Source organism: Merops nubicus, unplaced genomic scaffold (assembly GCF_000691845.1).
Source record: "Merops nubicus isolate BGI_N331 unplaced genomic scaffold, ASM69184v1 scaffold4337, whole genome shotgun sequence".
Lineage (NCBI taxonomy): Eukaryota > Metazoa > Chordata > Aves > Coraciiformes > Meropidae > Merops > Merops nubicus.
In genome coordinates this window covers 39182-61670 of record NW_008619466.1, presented here as the reverse complement: position 1 = coordinate 61670, position 22489 = coordinate 39182, and the positions used below count along the sequence as shown (strand labels likewise).

At 44.9% G+C, this 22489-nt stretch overlaps 1 protein-coding gene across 4 annotated transcripts in view; it reads left to right on the top strand.

Moving 5' to 3' along the window:
* Positions 1 to 10407: 10407 nt before the first annotated feature.
* The window catches only part of PAK1 (p21 protein (Cdc42/Rac)-activated kinase 1), a 34004-nt gene continuing 21922 nt past the window's right edge, over positions 10408 to 22489 (top strand). For 3 of the 4 annotated variants that reach the window (XM_008943787.1, XM_008943786.1, XM_008943784.1), the window contains exons 1-2: positions 16323 to 16512; positions 22238 to 22338. In XM_008943787.1, coding sequence (XP_008942035.1) covers positions 16323 to 16512; positions 22238 to 22338 — 291 coding nt within the window. Of the gene's footprint in view, positions 10826 to 16301; positions 16513 to 22237; positions 22339 to 22489 lie in introns of those variants that run through there. The other variant, XM_008943785.1, reaches the window with a different exon arrangement.

The window sequence follows — 22489 nt, the reverse complement described above, 5'->3', positions numbered from 1 at the left end:
TCTTTTCTTTTCTTTTTTTTTTTTTTTTTTTTAACAGAATGTTTCTTTTGATAATAGAAGTTGCAGAAGCACCTGGAAGAGATTTTTTTTGCATGCTGTGTGCTCTCTAACTACTTGAATTGCCTTTCCTTTAAAGAAGTGATTGACTGATTGGAGGAGGACAGAGCAAACAAGTAGTACTCCTACATTTTTTCCTCTTCTTGTGCCTTCAAGATCACAAATGAGGTCTGTGTGAGAGCTGGGACAAGAGCTTGCATCTCCCAAGTGCCAGCACTGTGGTCTACGTGTTAAAACCGAGGATGTTGTAGTCTTGATCCAAACTTTTCTGCTCAAGGTTGTCACTTATCACCTTTTAATTTGTCTCCATCACTAAACTTGGGTCTTGGATGCTGTTGACTAAAAATAGTTGCTTTAGATAAGTAGTTTGAATGATTTTGTGTATTTTTTCTCCTTTAGAGTCTCCCTCCCATCTTTTGGGGCTTGTAGTTGTAGAATTGTTCAGGTTGGCTGGAAGTTCTGTGGATATTCTAGTCCAGCCCCCCACTTGAAGTGGTAACTGCCAAAACAGTTTGCTCAGGGGCATATCCAGTGGGATTTTGAGCACCCCAAAGGATGGAAGCTCTGTGATTTTTCTGGGCAGCCTGTCCCGTGGCTTGGTCTCAGTTCCATTACACGCCCTCCTCCTCAGGGAAAAGAGGTTTTGGCTTTTGGTTTGGGTTGTGTTGTTTAAGGTTTTTAGTTTTATCTCCTTCTTACATTTAAATGGAATTTCCTGTATTTCAGTTTGTGCCCATTGCCTCTTGTCCTGCTGCTGGATACCACCAAGAGGACCCTGATTCCATCTTCTTTGCACCTCCATCAGGTATTTATACACATTGGCAAGATCCTCCTGGGCTGTTCTTTCTGCAGGCTGAGCAGTCCCAGCTTTCTCAACCTCTCTTTGTGTGTCAGGTGCTTCAGTCCCTTAATCATCTTTGTGGATCTTTCACAAAATCACAGAATGGTAGACATGGGAAGTAAACTCTGGAGATCATCTAGCTAAGCAGGGTTACCCAGAGCAGGGTGCCCAGGATCACATCCAGGCGAATTTGGAATCTCTACAGAGAAGGAGACTCCACTGCTTCTCTGGGCAGCCTGTTCCAGGTGTCTGGCATCCTCACAGGAGAGAAGCTTTTCCTCAGAACAGACCTTTTCTAGACTCTCCAGTATGTCCATCTCTTTCTTGTACTGAGGAGGCAAGCACTTGACCCAGCATTCCAGATGTGTCTCACCAGTGCTGAGCAGAGAGGATTGATTTCCACCCTTGACATGCTGGCAGTGTCTCCTAATGCTGCCCAGATGTTGTGGACCACCTTTGCTACAAAGGTGCTTTGGAGGCTTTGGTGCCCACTAGGGCTCCCAGGTCTTTCTCTGCATGGCTGGTTTTCTGCCAGTTGGCTCCCAGTCTGTGCTGGTGCCTGGGGTTATTCCTCCTGAGCAGCGGGGCTTTGCGTATTCCTTTGTAGAACTTCACAAGGTTGGTGTTGGCCCACTTCTCCAGCCTGTCCATGTCCCTCTGAGTGGCAGCACACCCATCTGGTCCATCCGCCACCCCTTCCAGTATTATCATCTTCAAGCTTCCTGAAAAGTGTACTCTCTGCTGTCAGCCAGAATCTTTCCTTTATCCAGAGCCCAGGGTGAAATGTTTAGTGAGTCAAATCTCTCAACAGTTCTTGAAAGTACATTGTTGTTCACTGGGGAAAAACAGATGAAGTAGCTTCCCTAGCACTAAAAGAATATTAAATACTGTACCTTGTAGTGCAGGACTTCATCATTATTATTTAAGACTTTAATTCCTTGAATCTCTGATAACTTCCTGCAGTACCAACTCATGCCCTATGCTAACACCATAGCTACCGGCTGTAAAGTGTCACTATATAATGGTGCTTGCTGCCCAGAAGCTGGCCAAGGAATGCTTTCTAGGGTAGGAAATCCGTGGGGGCAGTAGGAAAAGTGCAGTAGAATGAGAAAAAAATACTATTGCAATTTAATAGTGTTGCAATGGGTTGTGTGGAGTGGGTTTTCTTTGGGTTTGTTTTCGTTTGGGTTTTTTTTCCTCCCCTAAGCTGTGCCCCAGAGGACATACTGGCATCAAAAGAAATTTTCTCAATGCTTTATCTATATCCCCCTCCCCCAAAACCTACATCCTAGGCACAGTCTAAACCCCTGGGCTAACAGATGGTGTTGAGAAGGGGAGGAAGGGGGAACAATTTGCATCTAAATAGCTGAAATAAAAAAGGGTCAGGTCCCACAGACCAGCCCCACTCACCTGCTGTTTAAATCCCCCTGAGAAACAGGCAGAGGCGTTTGGTTTGTTCATGTCTGCGTCAGCTGGACTCGCTCTCTGAAGCCTTCTGCCCCTGGAAAGCTGCACACCCCTCAGTCGGGACGGATGGGTTGTGTTCTGGCCCCAAAACGATGAACTCTTAAGGCTTTGGCTCTTTGAATGCGGTTGACAGCTGAGTCACTTCTGTTCAGCCCTCCCGTCAGAGTGAGTGCTGCTGGTGGCTGTCGGAATTAGTGCGAGCACTAACGCTGCAGAGAAGGTTCAAACCAAGCACTGCTGCTTCTGTCAGCTTCATGCTGGCATGGCTGCATCAGTCAGTCTGCAGAGGTGCTCGTGATGCATGGTCCTGTGGCCTCACGCTGCACCGTTCTGCACTGGGTTTGTGTGTAGGTGAGATGGGCGTTAGTCCTGGTGACCACCAAGCCTGAGCACAGCGGTGGTCCTGATCCTGCTGGGCTGTGGCACAGGTTGGTGTTGGATGGCCGTGCTTAGTCCTGCGTGTGCACAGAGCCAAGGTGCTCTGGCTTTCTGGCTGCGTGCTGTAAAAATTTGCCAGGTTAGATAAAACCCTGCTGCTTTGTAATTATTTTCTTCTTGAGTGTAAGCAGGAAAAGCTCCAGCAAGACTAAGCTCTTGGCAATCTAAAGCTGGGTTACTAAGTTTGGGATGTGTGAGGTTAAGCTAAGAGAGGTGCACTCTGCAGATGTCCTGACCTTTCAGTCTCGCATCCAGGTACATGATGAAAACTTCTCTAAGTCCTTCTCCACAGGGCTGCTCTCCAGCCCTTCATCCTCTAGTCTGTGTTGATAATCAGGGTTGCCTCAACCCGTGTGCAGGACCTTGCATTTGACCTTGTTGAACTTGCTGAGGTTCACATGGGCTCACCTCTCATGCCTGTTGAGGTCCCTTTGGATGACATCCCTCCCCTCCAGTGTGTCAGCCACACCCCTCAGCCCGGTGTCATCCACCGACTTGGATCCACTCCATGACCAGAGGCACTCTCTACTGTATGACTCCCCCTGCCTCTGCCCTGCTTCTCCTGCCAGCCTCCCTGGGACCCCAGTTCAGTGACACCTCCAGGTAGCCGGCTCTGGCAGCTCTGCTGGCTCGTGCTGCTGCTGTCCCCTGTGGGTGAAATCCTTGTTACACAGCAGGGCCCCACAGAGCATGTGAGAGCAAATCCAGAAATGAAAGATGACTTTTGAAATACTTCTTTTTCTCTTTTTTTAACTAAATCATGTAAATTGTGCAGCTGTATAAGAGGCGCATGTTGCTTTTTTCCCCCCCTTTGCCTCCTCTGTCAAATATGAGGAAATAAGAGGTGCCCTTTGAAGTGGTTTGCAGGCAGTGGGACAAAGGGAAAACTCTATTTATTGGCATGAGTTGTATGCTGCTTTTATTTTGTTTTCTTTTAATTTCTTTTTGTGAGCAGCTTAGCAAGTGGCTGATGGACATGGGCACATTTATTTCTCTGTCTTTCTGAGCTCTTCAACTGGGAGAGGAGCTTGTACAAAAAGGACTAATCTGGTAGTTTACAGTAATTTTTCAATTGCTTTTTGGGTGCAAAACTAAAAGATTAAAAAAAGATATGCTGGATTGGAACCATGCCTAAAGCAATGTTGGGATAATAGATGATTTGACTGATTTTTAATTAAAATAGAATTCCAACTCAATTGTTTTGAGCGTGCATTCAGCTCCGGTTTGTTGTCATTGGTCTGATTGTCTCTTAAGTTATAGATACCAATATTCTAATTCATCTGAAGACACTGACATTAAGAGAGATTGTGAAGTGCTATGTAAATAATATACAGGCATATGAGACAGAAAATGGTCTTTAAAGACATTAGCCAAAACATAGGTCTTCTCTTTACCTGTGATGTCCTGACAGAGAGAATGATAAATTTATATTATTCTGTATTTATTTATTTATTTATCCATCCTGACAGGTCTCTTAAACACTTAGAGATGGAGGCTGAGAAAAATGCCAATAATGTCAGCCTTAGAGGAAGGAGCAGTTAATGAATCTCCAAGGAAAGACCCAGAATACAGATGTGCTGGGGAGGGGGAGAGGTTGGGAGCCCGCGGAGCGAGGAGGTGGAGACATCAGCTCAGATCTAAGATAGAAGCTGTCTGCTGAAAATGTGAGATACTAAAATGACAGACGTGTGAGCTGATTTACTCAGGGCTCCTTTTTGAGAGCCCATTTTAAAAAGTTGTGATTTGGGATTTGACCACTTCTGTGTGAGATATCTTGGTTCAGCTTTGTCAGGAGCAAAGCAGTAGATGTTTGCAGATTTTTAGTTGTATTAAGGACTCAAGCGCTCAGGGGAAGTTTCGCCTATGGGAATGTAAACTCAAACCTTATTACAAGTTTAATTGTATATCAATCTCGAATCCAACTGCTATTTTTAAAGCTAAAATAGATCTAGCACAATGGCAGGCCACAAATTTGAATACTTGTTTTGTAATATTTTAATAAAGCAGCAGAGACTGATAAAACTTTGAGGCTTTTGTGAAAAAGAGTATTTAAGCTCCTCAGGTAAAACTAGATGTACGTCGAAGAGCATTCACAGAAAAACAAGAGTTATTTCCAGCCTGAAGTGACTTTCCTTAAAAATAAAAGCACCCAAATGTGTGTATCTTGGGAGGCTGTGAATCAGCACCTGCAAATACCAGCAGTACAAGAATAACCAGGAATGGAGGAAAACTCAGCTCAGAGGAAATGACTGGAAGGAGCAACCTCATAGTTGCAAAGGAGACCTGGGGCTGTTTAGAGAAGAGAAAATTGAGAGGGGATCTGATCAATGCTAATCAAGATCTAAACGGCCCATGAGGGGCAAGAGGATGGGGCCAGACTCTTGTCAGTGGTGCCCAGTGGCAGGGAAAGGGGCAATGGGAACCAACTGGAACCCAGGAGGTTCCACCTGAGCAGGAGGAGAAACTTCTTTGGTGTGAGGGTGGCCAAGCCTGGAGCAGGCTGCCCAGAGAGGCTGTGGAGTCTCCTCTGGAGAGATCCCAAACCTGCCTGGATGTGATCCTGGGCACCCTGCTGTGGGTGACCTGCTGGAGCAGGGGGGTTGGAGGAGGTGATCTCCAGAGGTCCCTTCCAACCCTTACCATGCTGGGATTCTGTAAGGGGGTTCACTTATGCTGTCAGGTCTTGCTGTGTTCTGCACTGATTTGGAGGCTCTCCTTTCCCACAGCCAACGTGTCTCACTTGACCACATCCCTCTGCGAGGGGTCAGAACAGGAAAGGGGGAGTTTCTTGCAGGTTGTACCTCAGTGAGTATATGAATGTTCACCTCAGAAAAGGAGGTGGCAGTGCTCATGTTGTCCCAAATCTGGGTTCTTTACCTGGTGTGCAGAAAACAAGCTGACACCCAGAGTGGAGACAGTTTTTTTTATTTGGTTCTGCAGAGGACAAGGTGCTCATTCGTAGAGCTGCACACCCCCAGGAATCACAGAGGGTCTTGGGTACAAAAAGATAACTCTGGGGAAGTCACACCACAGAACTGATTGTGATCAGCAGTACAGATTGGCTACTGATGATTACATTGCAAGCGTTCATTTGCTCATGTCTTGACTCCTGTCCAGCTCGTTATGCTAAGGCTGGCCTACATTTACGTGTAAAGTCATAGAATCATTCAGGTTGGAAAAGACCTCCAAGGTCATCAGGTCCAACCATCAACAGAACACTACCAGCACCACTCAGCCGTGTCCTGAAGTGCCACGTCCACATGGTTTTTGAACCCCTCCAGGGCTGGGGACTCCAGCACCTCCCTGGGCAGCCTGGGCCAAGGCCTCACCACTCTGGCAGGAGAGAAACGCTGCCTCAGATCCAATCAAAACCTCCCCTGAGGCAAATTAAATCCATACTTAAGTAACTTAAGTCCCCTTTGGGAGGTGTGTTTTTTTAGTATTATAATGTATTATAATGAGCTTAATGTAACTAAAGGTTACATCTTGATTCTGTCATCCATCACCAAGTCTCTGACCAACTGCATTGTTACACTTCCTACCCAAACCTTATAAAATCAGTGCCTGGACCTAATGCCAGCAATGGTTAACTGGAAGCTAATTGCATGTTTGTGCTCTTGGGGACACAAGTTCTAGTTCTAGTCAGCAGACTGTGGTTGCCTAACTTTGTAATTCCGTGCTTGCCTGATATTGGTCATTTTTAACTTTCTTCATGTCACTGACATGAGGCAGAATAGAAATGCCATAAAGTGGATGAGGCAAAATTGGTTTGGGACGTGCATCCTTGTGCATTCTTCCAGGGACCAGTGCTGAGATTTCTTGTGGACTGTGAAATAGCTTGTTTCCAAAACTGACTGCCCTATTTGTAATCTGAGTGTTGTAGTGACTGGAGCTGTTACTGTAAAGATGAGAGCTGAAATGGTAGTGTGCTACTGTGGAATTTAAAATACCTCATTTTGCACTCTCTTGCCTTGGATTTACAATAGGAGAGAGAAGGATTGTGGGCAGGTAGCCTGGGAAGATGAAATGAGAACTGATTTGAGTGCCTGAACACGGAGGAAGCTTTGGGGTTACGGGTTGGTAGCAGGAACCTCAATGAGAGTGTGCTGGTAGGGAGCATCCTTGAATCTTAGTTCTTGGAATTAAGGATGATCAGGAGACTGCATCTTGATCTGCTGTGTGCTGTGCTCTGATAGGGAGGCTCATTCACATACAGATGACCATGGTGGGAAGCAGCCATGGGGCTTCAGCAAGGTGACTTGCAGCAATGGGAGTACTGAACAAAATGCCTTGACTTGTGCTGCTTCTAACAATATCAGCCTTGTGTTGTTGTCTTCATTTTGGAAATCTGGTGAGTTCTGGCTTGCATGTAGAAAAGGTGCAACACTGTCTATGGGACTTCTTGGCTGCTCAGTAGCGGACATAAAAGGATTTTTAGCATTTTAAGTACAGAGGGGAAATGCAACCAACCTGACAAAGCAGTCTTGAGATGAATAAAATATGCATGCTGGCAATCCATCCATCAATGAGATCCAAGTTCTGCTGAATTGGCAGTTCACTTTGTTGCTAATTTTATGATGTAGATACTCGTCCACTGGGAGTTGGACTGAAAGGAACAAGTCTCTTGCTGCAGATGCTGACAGTGCTCTGCACAGGAGCTCTGTCAGTCTCTGCTGGATTGGCTTTTGTGGCTGCAGCCAGAGTTGCTGCTTTGTGAGGAAGAATAAGTTTTAAATAGGTAGCAGTGAAGATCCATGCGTCCTATTTAAAGCTGCTTAGGTAATCGCTGCAAGAACACAGGGTGAGGAGATCCATGCCCCAGAAAGACTTGCATAAAGATGTTGAGGAAAACCTGGCCAACTATTTCTGGTCCCGTTATTAACTCCTACTCCTAATTACATAGTGCCTTAAAATGGGCCTGCTACTGCAATAAGTGATGTTCTTCTATTTCCTTTTATTCAATGGAGTAAAAATAGTTCACTTGGCTCATGGGCTTTATTTAACTGAGTGCTAATGCAGAGTTCAGTTGGTAATATATTGCAGAAACAGCAATTCCTTTGTACCAGTCCCTCAGAGCTGTCTTTTCTCTGCTGCCATGCAGCAAGTATGATTGGGACCCGAATAAATTATGTGATAGAAGGCCTGATGGTACCTCCTAAAACTAAACTGCTGCTCATTGAATTCGACGATGCTTAATGGACTAGTGAACTCTCTGCAGTCCATTTGGTAGAAGTAAGGAATTCCAGGAGTGTGAGACCTTGCCACAGTAGGCTCGCTACGCCTCTTACTTCTGCATGTGCTGGGATTGTGAAGTATGCACAACAGGGTGTCTCGCTGGATGGCATGTCATTATAAACACAGAGCTGATGCTCTACCAGCTAAGAAGGCTCTACTGTGAAAGCTCAGTTAGGTGGTAAACCCGAAGCTACCTTAGGCTTTTTCATTTTGCCTCCTAAATTTTTAGAGCATTGCGTGTATCCTAATTGAAGGGGTAATCATTGCAAACTCGACACAGATTTATGTGCAGTTCTCTAGTTGTCTGTCTTTACTGATGTTAAATTACCTCTTTCAGTTCTGGGTATTTGACTGTGTCTTTCTTGTCTCTTAGTTCAGTTTGTGTACAAAAAGCTCATGTTTGATGCTCATCCTGTCTTGGCAGAATTATTAATTCTTCCTCTTTCCCCAGCTTTGAAGAAGAACCAAAACTTGAATGAAGCAATATGAAACTGAAGCAATCGTCAACGATTTCCTTTAATTGAAAACTACTGCCAGTCTGAAAATCCTGGCTAGCCATTAAGGGAATGTGACAGCTTCGCCAGTCATTACATAAATGCCACAGAGCACAGGGCTTCCTACTGTCGTCAGCTGCAGCGAACACAATGGAGCTACAGACAGGAGCAGGCACTACTGGGATGATAAATGTTTGCATTTCCAATTAGCGCTGAGCCCTTGTGGCATCTCCCCTCAGTCTAATTGAGGCTCTTGGGCGGCTTCCTCCGCTAACCATGCTTGTGTTGTCTTCTTGCTCTTCAGTTGAATGAGTTTTGCTCTTAAGAACATCAGTTTCTTTTTTGCTGGTCTCTGTCGGGGTGTCTCTTCTCCTCAGAAAATCTCACTTTTTACAGGTTAATGCAAGCTTTCTGCTCTTTCCATGCTGTGGCTTTTTGCTAACCACTGCATTACAGTGTCCTGGGTGTGTGTGGGATGTTGTTGACTTGACCTGACAACGTTATAGTTTCCTGACATGCTTCTTCTCCCCACCCCCATTGCTAAATGACAAACGTCAAATCTGTGTTTAACAAGGTACATTTTTTGCAAATACCTACATGAATGCATTGTACTAGGAATTATTCCACATTAGGGGATAACGGGGCTTAATTCTGAGCCCTGTGCTCTATGTTGGTCTTCTGGATTGGAAACTTTTGAATGAGAGAATGATTAATGATCTGGCTGCTTTCAGTTGCTGTTAATGTGCAGATTGGACTCGGAGCCAAGTAACTTAGATGGAGAGTAGCGGGGGTGTGTTTAACTGTGTGTGTTAATATATTTTCTTTATGCTGCATCTAGTCATTTCCTCTGGAACACAGATTTCCTCCAGGAAACCTGCTTATATGGGTTTTGGGTATGCTTTAACATAAGAAGCTTTTATTTTTCCCACCCTGCTTAGCAAGCTCCAACTCCAGTCACTACTTGGACTTCTCCTGTTGAAGCCCTGCCTTCCTGTAATCAGAAGTGAAAACAGAGGCAAGTCTGCACTGTACCACAGCAGACAAGGGAGCCTGTCCTGACATTCCTGACATCTGCAACAGCAAACTTGCTTGTTCAGGCATGTAGCCACAGGAGGGGAGTCTGCACTTCTGGAGATGAGGAAATAAAGAGGATGATTTGTGAGCTGAGAGCTTTTAGAAATGATACTCTTGGTTCCTTCTGTCTCAGCTTGGATTTTCTTTTTTTTTTTTTTTTTTTTCCCCTCTTAACTATGGATGCAATTTATTTCTCTTGGGCTGTTTAAAAGCACTGTTAGAAAGGGGGAAGTGGTTGGTGGAGATGAGGAAGCTGCTGCCCGGGGATGGGAACAGCCTGAGCTGGGCTCTGCAGCTCTCAAAGCTTGAGCTGCTCGACTGAAGCACAAGTGAGGTGAGTTCATTGGTCGCTCCAGGAACCTCGGTGTAGCTGGCATTGATTGTGAAATTGGTTATTGTTTGACACTGCCAGTTATTTGTGAAACAACCAAAGCAAGGTTGAAACATGGCAATTTAAGCTGGCGTTGCCTCTCTGCAATTTTGGATACAAGCCTAATGTGGTGGAAAGGGCTTGGCCTGAAGCATTCTGTGTGCCTGGGTTACTGTCCCATTGGTCATGCATGCCCACACCGTGGAGGTGGTGGAAGCTGGGCCTTGATTATTTAAAACAAAACAGAAAGAAGCCTCCTTAACTTGATTGAAAGGACAACTCTGTTGCTAGGAATCGAGCAGTTATAATTAGTCTGTTCTTCTTTAGAAGTGTAGCTGTGTGGTACGATGGCTTAGCACATCTATCTGCCCAGGAAGGCATTTTGTACCCCTCCTGCTCAGAAGTAGTGCCCACTGAGGTGGTTTCTCTCCCCTCCTGCAAAATACAGGCTTGGGAATCCCACCTGGCAGTTCTTGCATTTAGTCCAAACAGTTGGGGTTGAATTAAAAGCTTTTTTTTGTTTTGTTTTAAAGGACCCTTCAGTCTTTTGGCTTTTAAAGTCCCGAGCGATGAAGTCCTTCAGCATTCCAGTTGAGTTGTAACTGGTCAGTCATCCTTTACGTCTAGCACTATGGAAATACTGCTGGCAGTGAAGCAAGACCAGGACTTGGCCATCTGCCATCAGCGTGTCTGCCTCCCTTCCCCCTCCTCACCCCCACCCACTCTGCCTGTAGCAGGAATATGTTCTCTCCTACATGTGTGCTTATACTGAGTCATTATTTCAGTGATTTAATTTAGTGATTTCATCTGCATCTCTGGGTGCTGGCAGCTCCTGCAGGAGTCTAACAGGCAAATTCTAAGGAGAAATGAGCAAACTCTACTCTTTTGTAATCCTTTAGTTACTAGAACTTCATGGAAACCTAGGGATTCTTTTTCGTTCGCATGTAAATGCTGATGCACTGATGGCCCTTGGCCTTTGTTTTTGTTCAGTTGGCACACTTGCACACTCGAAGGTGCAGTAGCTGGCTGGGGAGACAGCTAGATGCTACAGTTCCAGAGTTTTCTAATCACCTCCAAATGTGAGAATCGGTCTGTCCTCCCTTGGGGCGTGTGCATGGCTGTGTGTACAAGCCATCTCTAGCCATGGGTTAGGAGGGTGCAAGGAGACTGGTGCAGAGTTAAAATGCTTGCTCTGATCAGGATCAACTCAATTAAAGGACAAAGCTCCTGCCTTTTTTTCTGGGCAAAACACCCTTTCCTAACCCTGGGAATGACAGAAAAATAAAATCTTGGAAAAAATCTGAGCTTTCCTTCTGTTAGTAGGCAGAGAGGGAAGAAGTTGCTGAGCATCTCCCTCCCCCTCTCTTGTTTAATATAGTTTATTCATCTGTAAGTTGTAGTGAGGAACTTACAGCTACTGTCTTGCCAGACTGCATGAATTATAGATGGCTCTTTTATGAGTTTTCGTGTTGACTCCAGCAATTAGTATGCGTTGGACATAGTTATCTTTATGGCATCTACTGTAGCGTGGGTTTCAGCCCCTCTGACTTTTTAATTACTTTCTGTTTTAGCAATCAGTCATCTGCCTGTCTTGCTAAGGAATGCAAAGAAAACACAACCAGCTCGGTAGGAACTTACAGTTCAGTGTGGAGCACCAGGTTTGAAACGATGTGGTTCACCAGAAGGAAAAATGACAAAAATAGAGCATCTTTGTTCTCGTGGTTTTTTTTTTTTTTTTTTTTTTTTTTTTGATCCCTTTGTGTCTGTGTGTGTTACACACAGAAGTGCCAGAAGGCTCCACATATGTTGTGGTCCTCTTCTGTGAGGTGAATGGCTTGGGAGCCTGTACTAGTACTACAGGCAAACTACAGGCAGAAATTTTGTGATTTTGAGCCATATCTGCTTTGCACAGGTCAGCAGACCTGCAGAGATCTTTACGCCCCTGTGTACTCAGAACTCTTGGGTGCTGCTGTTGACACTGGTGGGTGTCATCTTCTGTTCAGCATCTCCGCTTGCTCTGTCTTGCAGTGCCAAGTGGTTTCCTGATCTCGTGTCCCCTTGTGAGTGGTTGTCTGTTGCTCCTTCCTGTCTGCAGCAGTGTTCTGTAGGTGTGAAAGGAGAGTTGGTCAGGTCTGCTGTTCAACTCTGTTGAAGCTGGGATACTCTAATTGAGCTAATGGGCTTCAAAAGTTGATGAGAAGGAGCGGGGAGCATTTGAAAGCGTCTGTAACTTGACTTATGGCAGTCGTGGGTTCCAGTAATAAAACTTTTATTTTCATAAGTACTATGTGCTGAAAACCCCAAACTTTTAGTACTCCCAAATGGCTGCAGAAACAATAGTCCTACATCACAACCATGCCTTCCTAGTGGTGGTGTCTGTGGGGTTTGGGTTGAGTGCTGGTGCTTTAATATATACAGTAGTTGAGAACAAATGTGCCTGCAGCTCAGAAGTATTCCCTCATCTGACTGCAGTTGAAAAGTTCATGTGCCATTTCATTGCTTCCGCTGTTCAGTTCTTCATCCCATGGAAAGCTGAGATGAATTTCTCCGAGCACAGTCGTGCTGCTTTGGGGGGGGAGCTGGCTGGGTCCAGCGACACTCTGCGCTCCTCTTGGGATGGATCCCGCCGAGCAGAGTGACTCACGTCGGTGTCACGGTGCTGATGTTGTGCCAGGCCGTGAAGCAGTTGCCTGGTGCTCTCAACCTGAGCAGGGCCTGCACGGGGGTGGTTTAAAGCCTGCTTACACGTGAATTGGCAGGAGATTATTTTAGGAAGAAGGGAATTTGCACAGTCAACAAGACCAGGGTGAGGGAAACGGCCGCCTCTGTAACCACTCGGCGGGGCTCCGTGCTCCGGGGGCTCAGCTCTGCTGTAAAGCCCTGCAGAGGTGGGTGTAATTCGGTCAGGACAGGCTTTCACCCACGTCGTCCGGAGCCAGCCGGAGTTTGAAGTGTAACGGTGTTGAGTTTGGGGATGGATTGTGTCTCTGTATCACAGCGGGAGGACTCATGTAAGCAGGTTGTGGGTTTTTTTCCCTTTAAAGATTTAGTGGGAGAAGGCTTTTGGGAGCCCTCTAGGATAGTGCTGCTACTATGGGGGGTAACTTCTGTAGAACCAGTCTCTCAGTTTTTTGGGTTGAAGGATTTCTGTCAACCCCATCTCCAAACAGATTAAATAGCTCTTGTAACTCCAAGCATAAGACTTGGATGAGGAGGAAGAACTGGGGGCTTGGGCAATGGAGAAGAAAGGAGGGGGTGTACTTGTAGGCTTTGCCCATGTGAAAGCTGCAGTTATTAAATAGGTATAAACCAGTATTGTTTATTAAACCACATAACTTCTCAGAAGTTACTTGCTCATTCAGGGAACAATGTGAGTTAAACAAGAGCTTGTACTGCCAGTGTTTCTAGTCCTGCAGTAAACCAATAATTTTCCCTTCTGACTGAGGGAAGGAAAAAACCCTTAAGTTGAAAAACTGTCAGCAGATGTCCTTGGGGTTTTGCATTGGTGGAACTGAGAGTGAGGGTGCTTGATATCCAGAGGTTTTTCTGATTTTTCTTGGGTTTGGTGTTGCATCAAGTAGGAATATTTGTATCAATAGAAGAAACTTTACTCTGTCCCCTGTTTAATCCTGTGCCTCTGACAGCAGGTGTCAAGCACTAGTTCTCACCTGCTCACCTTTATACTTGGTGGGAGAAGGACCCAGCAATGAGTCAGTCTCCCTGGGCACCTCAGCCATGCCCACAGCTCCAGGACACAGTCTGGTCGGTGGGGGAATCTTTGGATGCACCTTTATTCAAACCCCTGTGGGGTGGTAAACCCAGGATATTGCAACAGCAAATGTGGTGCCTGCTCCTGGGGAGGGCCGTTTGGCAGGCACAGAGCTGCTAACATTCTGCTTCCTTATTTGCAATATATTCCTAGCACCCTCCCAGCAATTTGCTTTCTCATGGTTAAATAAGAATCAATGCAAAGAATGCAGCTCTTATGTGGCACTTGTGCTTGTGTCATTTCAAATCGTGTGGTTGTGCCATAGAATCATAGACTGGTTTGGAGGGGACCTTTCAAAGCCATCTAGTCCAACCCCCCTGCAGGGAGCAGGGACATCTGCAATTAGAGCAGGTTGCTCAGAGCCCTGGCCAACCTCACCTGGAGTGGTTCCAGGGAGTGGGCATCGACCACCTCTCTGGGCAACCTGGGCCTGTGTTTTGCCACCCTCACAGTAAAAAATTTCTTCCTTTTATCTGGTCGAAATCTCCCCTCCTTTAGTTTAAAACCATCACTCTTTATCCTGTTGCAACACACCCTGCTAAAAAGCTTGTTCCCATCTTTCTTCTAGGCCCCCTTTAAGTACTGAAAGGCCACCAGGAGGTCTCCTTGTAGCCTTCTTCTCTCCAGGCTGGACAACCCCAGCTCTGGTTCAGTACCACCCACTGGCACTGCTGTGTGCAAAGCCCATCAGCGAGCCCTCAGGATCTTCATGTCGCACAAGATGTCAGCACAGCAGTGGCTGACAGATTTACCAGCTGGGTTTTCGTTTAGAACTTTTTCCCCTGCTTATCCAAGGAGAGTAGTCGTCTGCACCACTTCATGGCTGCTGCTCCAGCTGTCACTTAGTTCTGCTCCATTTTATACCGAAGAATGGCACGAGGCTGAGGCATAATGTGATGGGAGATGCACAGGGCACGTGCCAGAACACGCCCAGACAAATGCACAGCTCTTTTCCCCCCACCCCTCCCAAATGCCCTAACTATCCCACAGTTAACATCAATACCCCAAATACTAGTTTGTCATGTTAAATTCCACTGCACAGTTGCGTTGGGAGGACGCAGGGCTGGGGTCAAGCCTAATGGGCTGCTTGATGCTGCCAGCCCTCCTGTGTAAGAGCAGGCGTGTAGAAACTGGGAACCAGCTAAGCGGAGGAGAAGGTGGAGCTGCAGAGCAGCTATGACTTGGTGGGTGACAGCTAAGGAACCCATGCTTTCAGCAAAGTCTAACGCGGTGCTGCCAAGTGCCTTCTGCAGGCAGCATTTGCCTTTTGTAGGTCCCTGCAGCTGTGGGAGCAGCATGCCCCAAGTCCGAATCACACCAGTTAGGCTGAGCATCAGTAGCTTGGTGAAAGAAGAGCCTGAAGGCTGGATGGATGGTGTGTGGTTGTAGGACTGTGGTATGGTTGTAGGATCTGGCTGGAGTGTGACTCGGAGTTGTTCCTTGGGGTGCATCCTAAAGAAAAGCAGCTCCCTGGAAGCCAGCAGTGATCTCAGCTCTAACAGAGTTCTCGCTTGCAGAGGGCAAAGGGCTTTTGACTTTCTGCACCCAATAATTCTCCCCGAGTGAAACATCTTCCTTACTGCTTGTGAAATTCATAAATTTGTTGGATTGCTTTTTCCACCCAAACACAAACTGTTCCTGCTTTGCTGTCTGTTCTGCAATTATGTTCCCAAAAGAAAGATGGGAGTTACTACAGATGAATTCATTTCCAGAAGGATCTCGCTGTAGCTGGGCTGTCTGGGGTAATGCTGATCTCATTTGGGAGGAACAAACTAGTTAGAATCAGAATAATCTATTACCCTGTTCCAAAGCTTCCATCTTTAAATCCACACAGCAGGGATTATTTACTTTAGGATTTGTGTGTGTTTGGGATCTAGTTTTGTGTGACCCTTCCAGCAGAACAATATGCAGTCAACTTTCTGGTGGTTTGAACCGTGCTTAAAACATGCTACGGCCACAGAAAAACCAGAGTTGGCCTGGGACCAGTGACGGCCGTGGCATGGCATCTGAGATAGCATGGGTACAGCTCTGTGGCTTCCTGGCCACCTCTGCCTCTGAACCAGTTCAGCAGTTTTTTAGCAAAGGAGCCTGAGCGGCTGCGTGGAAACTTTTGGAGTGCAGACTTGAGTCCCTCCCTCTGTGTCACTGATGCAAACCTCTTGATGTAGCTGTAAGTGGAGCTGGCATGGTTCTGAGAGGTCTTGTGAGCTCAGCAACTTCTTGTCTTCTCTTGGGTATCCCTGCTCTTTGCTACCTCGAATTTATCACTCTGCCTCCCTGCCCTAGATTTCTGCTCCATAGTTTGCTCAAGAATTGGCTGTATCCTGAAACAGGCTTTTCTTAATGATCAATAACTCAAATGCTTGATCATAGTCTCATTAACAGAAAAAACTTGGAGACTGAGCAGAATTTGTTGTGCTGACGCTGGATCTGTGGCAATATGAGGTTACAGGCTAGTCTGCAAATACTTGCTTGTGGTTTATTTGACAGTGTGTGATTCTAGTTTACAAAATAAATAAATAAATAAGGTTTCTTATTTCTTTTTCCCCTTCCTAGTAACACCCTCCCCAACTGAAGATGTCTAATAATGGAGTGGAAACAGAAGACAAGCCACCAGCTCCTCCAATGAGAAATACCAGCACTATGATTGGATCAGGAAGCAAAGATGCTGGGACGTTAAACCATGGCTCCAAACCTTTGCCTCCCAACCCAGAAGAAAAGAAAAGGAAGGACCGATTCTACCGCTCTATTTTACCAGGAGATAAAAGTAGAGTATTTTGTCTCTTCTTATAAGTGTCCTGTCTGAGTGTTGCTCTGAGCAATGTTAGTTGAGCACCTAATGCTTAGTGATGGTTTACACTGTAGAAAATGTTCTGTGTTTGTTTCCTGCACAATTGTCTTGCTCATTTTGGGGGTACATAAGGTGTACCATAGATCTATTTTTTGTAATGATTAATCCTGCCACGTTTAATCCGTGACATTTACTGTGTTTTGTGCTACTTTTTTCCCCCTCCTTTTTTTTTTCCATTAAATTATGAGAACAGTGTCACTGAAAACTGGGACTAGCCCTGCCACTTTGCAGCCTGGCTTGTCCTTAATCATCTTGAAAATCATAATTTTTTTGTGCCAGTTGCAAGCTGGCCAATTAAAGCTGGCATGGCAATAGCTTTGGTGGGGAGCAGGGGGAGATGTTTTCCTTGTTTGTTGTTTTAAACAGCAAATAAATGGAGTTAAGCATGACTAAAAGGCCATCTCCTGCTAGGCCTGTCATATGTTACTGCATGGTCATTTACTCTGCTTTAGTGTCTGGGTCCGGCATGGTCTACGTGCTGTTAAGAATAATCTGTTACTGCAAATTCTTGCACGTTTCTTGTGAACTAAAAGAATTTTCTCATGTTATAGGGGCTGTAACAGATGGAAACAGAGATAGGAACTGTGAACTGTACATGAAATTCTGATTTTTAAGATCAGGATATTTAAGAACCCTTTTTCTCATTAATCTTTTGAAGTGATGCAAGAACAAAAAAAACCCTCCACCCTCTAACATGAGATGGATTCTTTTTATATCTGACCTATTTTTGACTTTCCTCTTTCTAATGCATAAACTTTTTGTATAGCCTGCATTGCAATGGTGTCTGGACACTAGGCAACTAAAGTCAGGTCTAGGTATCTTCAGCTTCCTGGGAAGCTGCCCCCTTAATTTTTGTTAGTGAGAAGACTAATTGGAGGAGATCTTCTCTGGAGATACTCAAAACCCTCCTGGACACATTCCTGTGCAAGCTGCTCTGGGTGACATTGCTTTAGCAGAGGGGTTGGACTAGGTGATCACCAGAGGTCCCTTCCAAACCCTACCATTCTGTGATTCTGTGAGTGATAGTTTCACTAATTTAAATAAGCAAGATGTAGGTCCACTTTCTACAAAATACTGCAACATTCATTGTTGTCATTATCTGATACCTTTGGCAACTTCAGATTGTTTTATAAATGTGGATTTTTGATTCTACAATCCAGAAGCCCATAAACTCAATGTTAAAAGTTTTCCAGATCTCCATTAGAACTTGCCATGATGAGTATTAATCCTAAAAAGCTGCAGAATTTTTGCGTGGTCTTACTTGAGGGAGTGGGGTTTTTAAATCTCTAGGGTCGACAGTTGTAGAGAACAAAGAAATCAGCTGAAATTTATAAAGGAGTAAAACAAATGCAATCTGAAATGCCAGTTTGAACTGGATTTTAAAGGGGAGCTGCAGAAGTAAAATCAGCAGACTCTGCCACTGCCTTGAAGATGCCTGTATTTACTGAAGATTGGCCAATGTGGCAGATGCTTGGAGACGTGAGAGATTTTTGTTAAGCCAAACCCAGCAGAGCCTTCTGTTGCAATACACCTGCTTGAACGAGAATGGCTGCTCCTGTCCTCTGATTCCTGTCAAGCAACAAACACCTTTAACACTGTCACCTTCACTTCAGATTGGTGGATTTTTCATCATATGAAAACTTCCTTTAGTCTCATGAAGACAAGTAAATTCCCGGTGCCTTCTGCTGCTTAAACGTTCATAAAATCCCCAAGTGTTCAGACACCTCTCTATGGTTTGTGCACGAAATAATTTGGTGTTGTTGGTTTGGCTGGACTAAAAGGGGAGTTGGTTTCTGCTTATTACAAAAATGTGATTTTGGGCAATTCCATGACCCCTGGGTATTCATCCAGGGAAGCCAGTGATTTCTGCTTAACCTCTGCTGGGGTTGCAAAGAGCCTGCAAAGATCTGAAATGCTCTGTGGTTCCTTTTTTCTAGCAGATATGGACATGGGCTTTTATGCTGTGGCCTGAAAGCTGCTGAAGTTGGTGCCGCCAATCCTTTCAGAGTAGTGGTAGCTTTTTACTCTGGGCAGGGAACAGTGCTGGAGACAGCACTTCATGAAGGATGGGTGGGGAAGGTGATGAAGGGGTTGTTTTATGCAGAGGTGCTGCTCAAACACATGGAGTCTTGCTGTCAAGCAGGCAACAAACCTATTGACAGCTTTTGGGTTCAGGTCAGAGGGGAGGCCAACAAAGGGGGACATCCTGAGAGAATCTTTTAAAGGTTGCTGGGTCAAGAAGCATAGTTCTAGCTGAAGGTGCTTTGGAAAGTGTCTCTGCCATTGCACTACCCCTGTGCTTCAACAGAACCAGCATGGAAAGGACACATGGGGCTTAAGTCCTGGACCTCATACGTGTTTGCACACTTCCACTGAGCTGTGTCCACTTGCCAGGCTGCTCTGGAGACGTTGTGCTCTGCCCACAGAATTTAGGATGTAATTTATAGTCCTGATTTCCTGGAGCTCGCATGACTTGTTGCTTTCAACAGGAGTTGTGCTCTTCTGAAGTTTCCTGGGCTCAGGGCTTATCACTGTCCTAGCCGGGGGTACGAATTTGGCTTGAATGTGGCACATTTAGCTCCTCTGAGCTTTGCTGAGCTCAGCTGCAGTTGCCCTTTCCATGCTGACAGGAAAGTGCTCCTTTTCCTCAACCTTTCGAGATGAGAAGACCTTTCTCATCTCAGTATGCTTCAGGATGGGCTCATGGTGGGACATCTTAGTTCCTAGTTGTTGCTCAAGTTGCCAAAACATCATAGGGAAACTTTATGGAAACTTGTAACAGTGTCAAAGGTGTGAGGTTTTGAATGAGAAAGTGTGAAGGTATTTGTGGGAATAAAGCACTGGCTGGTAAGCAGACCTACTTAAACAGATATGTGATTTCACTTTTGTTTATTTTTGAATGTATTTAAGATGCTTCAAGGCTTTTTGAGTCATTGCTAGAATAATATAATCACTGTAGAGGGCAATTAAGTGCATAGCAAAATTGAAAGTGCCCATCTCTTTAATGCTTTTTATCTTACACCTCCTGCTATAACATAAATAGCTACTACAAAAAGCAATGATGTTATGGTTTAACATGTTTAGGCTTTTAGATCTGTCAGATTTTGGATCAAAAGCTTCTGAAGTTCGTTGCCCTCTGAGACTGCTGGACAGAAACCTCTGAATTCATGTGCCAGCTTCATGTGCATTGATATGATGGTGAATTCAGCCTGGATGCTATAAAATACTGCCTGTGGCAGGGAGATTTTTAAAAACTATTTTTAGAAAAGTGCTTAAAACTTGAAAAAAAAGTGTTAAAAAGCAATTCTGGTTTCACCTGCTGTAACATTATTGCTAAGGCAAGGAGATTTTAGTGTGTTGGTGATAGATGTCCCAAAGAGTTGCTGAGAGTCAGGGAAAATGCAAAGGGGTTTAGATGCTGTAGGAAATGGTTGCAGGAAACTAATTGGGAGAACATTAACTGCTTCAGGGGTATGAAAACAATGAAAGTCATAAATGCAGAAAAATCTCTTCCCATTTCTGTAATGCAGTGTAGCCTTACTGAAACTCTCTGTGTCACACATGAACAGAGAGCTGGAGTGTTGATGTGACAGGGGCCATTTTGTTATTTACTCAGCCCCTCCAGAACTGTTTTTATTGCTCTGTGTAGCCAAGGTTCACTCATTTCTGCTCTGGATAAGTTATCAGTCAGCAGCCAGCTCAGTTCGCTGGATGAATGGATACTGGGACAGTTGGTTGCAGAGACGTTTTGTTGGGATTTGGGCTTGCAGCAAGGAGCTTGGTCTGTCTGAACGCAGCAATCAAAAAAACACCTCAGGATATTGACTTCTGGGTAGAGAATTAGTGCCCTTGAGGTGTTTTTTAGGGATATGTTCAAACCTACTGGGGCAGTTGTCCCAGACTGTGTGTGGGTGTCGATCACCCATGCAGCACTCTTGCATAGTGGTGCTTGTTCAGGTGCCCTCTTCTTCCTCACCTGAGTGATGGGCTTCTAGCTCAGCTGACACCTTGCTCTTTGACTACTGATCCTGTAGACAGGCCCATAGAACGTGATGCTTCTGTTGGCTCTCTCTACATCTTCTCTTCCCCTCCTGCTTTCTATCCACCACTAATGAAAGTGGTGTCTACCTGCTGGATGCAGCTGCTTGTTCTCTTTTTGGCAGGCCTCCATGCTGCAGATGCTCACCATCTGCTAAATTGCAGCTGCTTTGGTCTCCTTTTGGCTCTCTCCTCTGTCATGGCTCCTCCACCATTGCATCTTTCTCTCCTTCCCCTTTGCAACTCTGTCACTCCTCTGCAGTTCAGCTTCCCCTATCCCTTTGGTTTGAAAGAGGGATTGAAAGCAATCTGTTCTATCTTCGGGTCCCAAATGGAGCACTTGATCCTTGTCTTTCTCCAAAACTACCCTGTGCAACAGCATCTCTCTAATGACAGAGAACAGTGCCAGAGCTGGTGCTGAAGGAGACAGGATTTGGCCCTTTGGGGCAAGGCCTGACCATCTCCACCCAACTAACCACCAGCAGCACCTCAAGTAATTGCAATATGGAGCACTAGCCTCACAGGTTTCTGAAATACCTGAGGTCTGGCGTTCATGTTGCCAAAAATGCACTGAGGAATGTCAGCCACGAAACAAATTCTGTTTGGCTTTAGATACAAAAGGTAGCAGCTGGGAAATGTAAGTGGTTTAGTCACCTTCTCCTGGCTCTGCTGATTTTATAACTGCAAGCAGCAGCAAATCCAAGTAGAACATTGTTCTTCCTTAAACTGATCTTAATTTCTTGAATACAGTAGAGATTAAAAGGAAGATGGAGTCCTTAATACGTCAGGAATAGGGATGAACTTAAGGCAAGGCATAATGATTATCTTGTTTGAAGACCTAACTTTAAAATTTGCAGAGTGCATCTGCTTTGATTTATTTCCTTTCCTGTTTCTTCATGACTTCTGCTCCTCACCTACCAGGTTCTGCCTTTTCAGTCTGTCTTCAAAGCTTGTTATCAAAACCACATTTTGTTCATTTTGTGAGCAGAAAAAAAATATGAATGGTTTTGCTCATTAAAGAATTTATAGCAGAAGCACACGTTATATTGGATTTTCTTTATAAACTCTGTTTTGAGGAAGCAGGATGAAGAAAGTAATTTCTAAGCAGTATATGTAGTTAATTTTGTTCCTCTCTTAATATAGAGAGGTGAGTCTGTATTTGACAGCACATATATATATATATAATTTTTTTAAAAGTTGCTTAAAATGAATGAAAAAATGTGTTCAAAACTTCGTGGCCTCCACTTACTGCCACTCTAGTGCTTTTGCCTCTGACCTATATAAGTTTGAGTGAATATTTTAGGTAAATAGCTCTTGTGCTGCTGAGCTCTACCTGTTAATACTTGACATACCGAAAATATCAGTTTCCTTGAATTACCCTTGTCCTGTGTTACAGGACTTTGATTTTTGTTGTCCACTCGCTGTGTCTGCTCTTAAGTGAGGTAACAAAGTTTTTAAACATGCTGTTTGTCTGCCCCAGATTGAAGTCTTGTGACTAGCAAAGTGGGTCACTTTGGCTATGTAGGTAGGTTGGAATCTACTGAGGAGATTTTAAGTCTTGACAGATTTATGAATTTATTTTTGGTTTTGTTGTCTCTTCCAGCCAACAAAAAGAAAGAGAAAGAGCGGCCAGAGATCTCCCTCCCTTCAGACTTTGAACACACCATTCATGTGGGGTTTGATGCAGTCACGGGAGAATTCACAGTAAGTGAGTCTGGAGGAAAAGAGAACTGTGTGGTTTGGCTGATTGCTGGCAGGAGCCACGACCCATTAATCTTTTATATAGTAATGCTGGAAAGGCTATTACCACCATCTAGTTTGATCTCCTTTGAAACACATCTGCAGAGGTTACCCA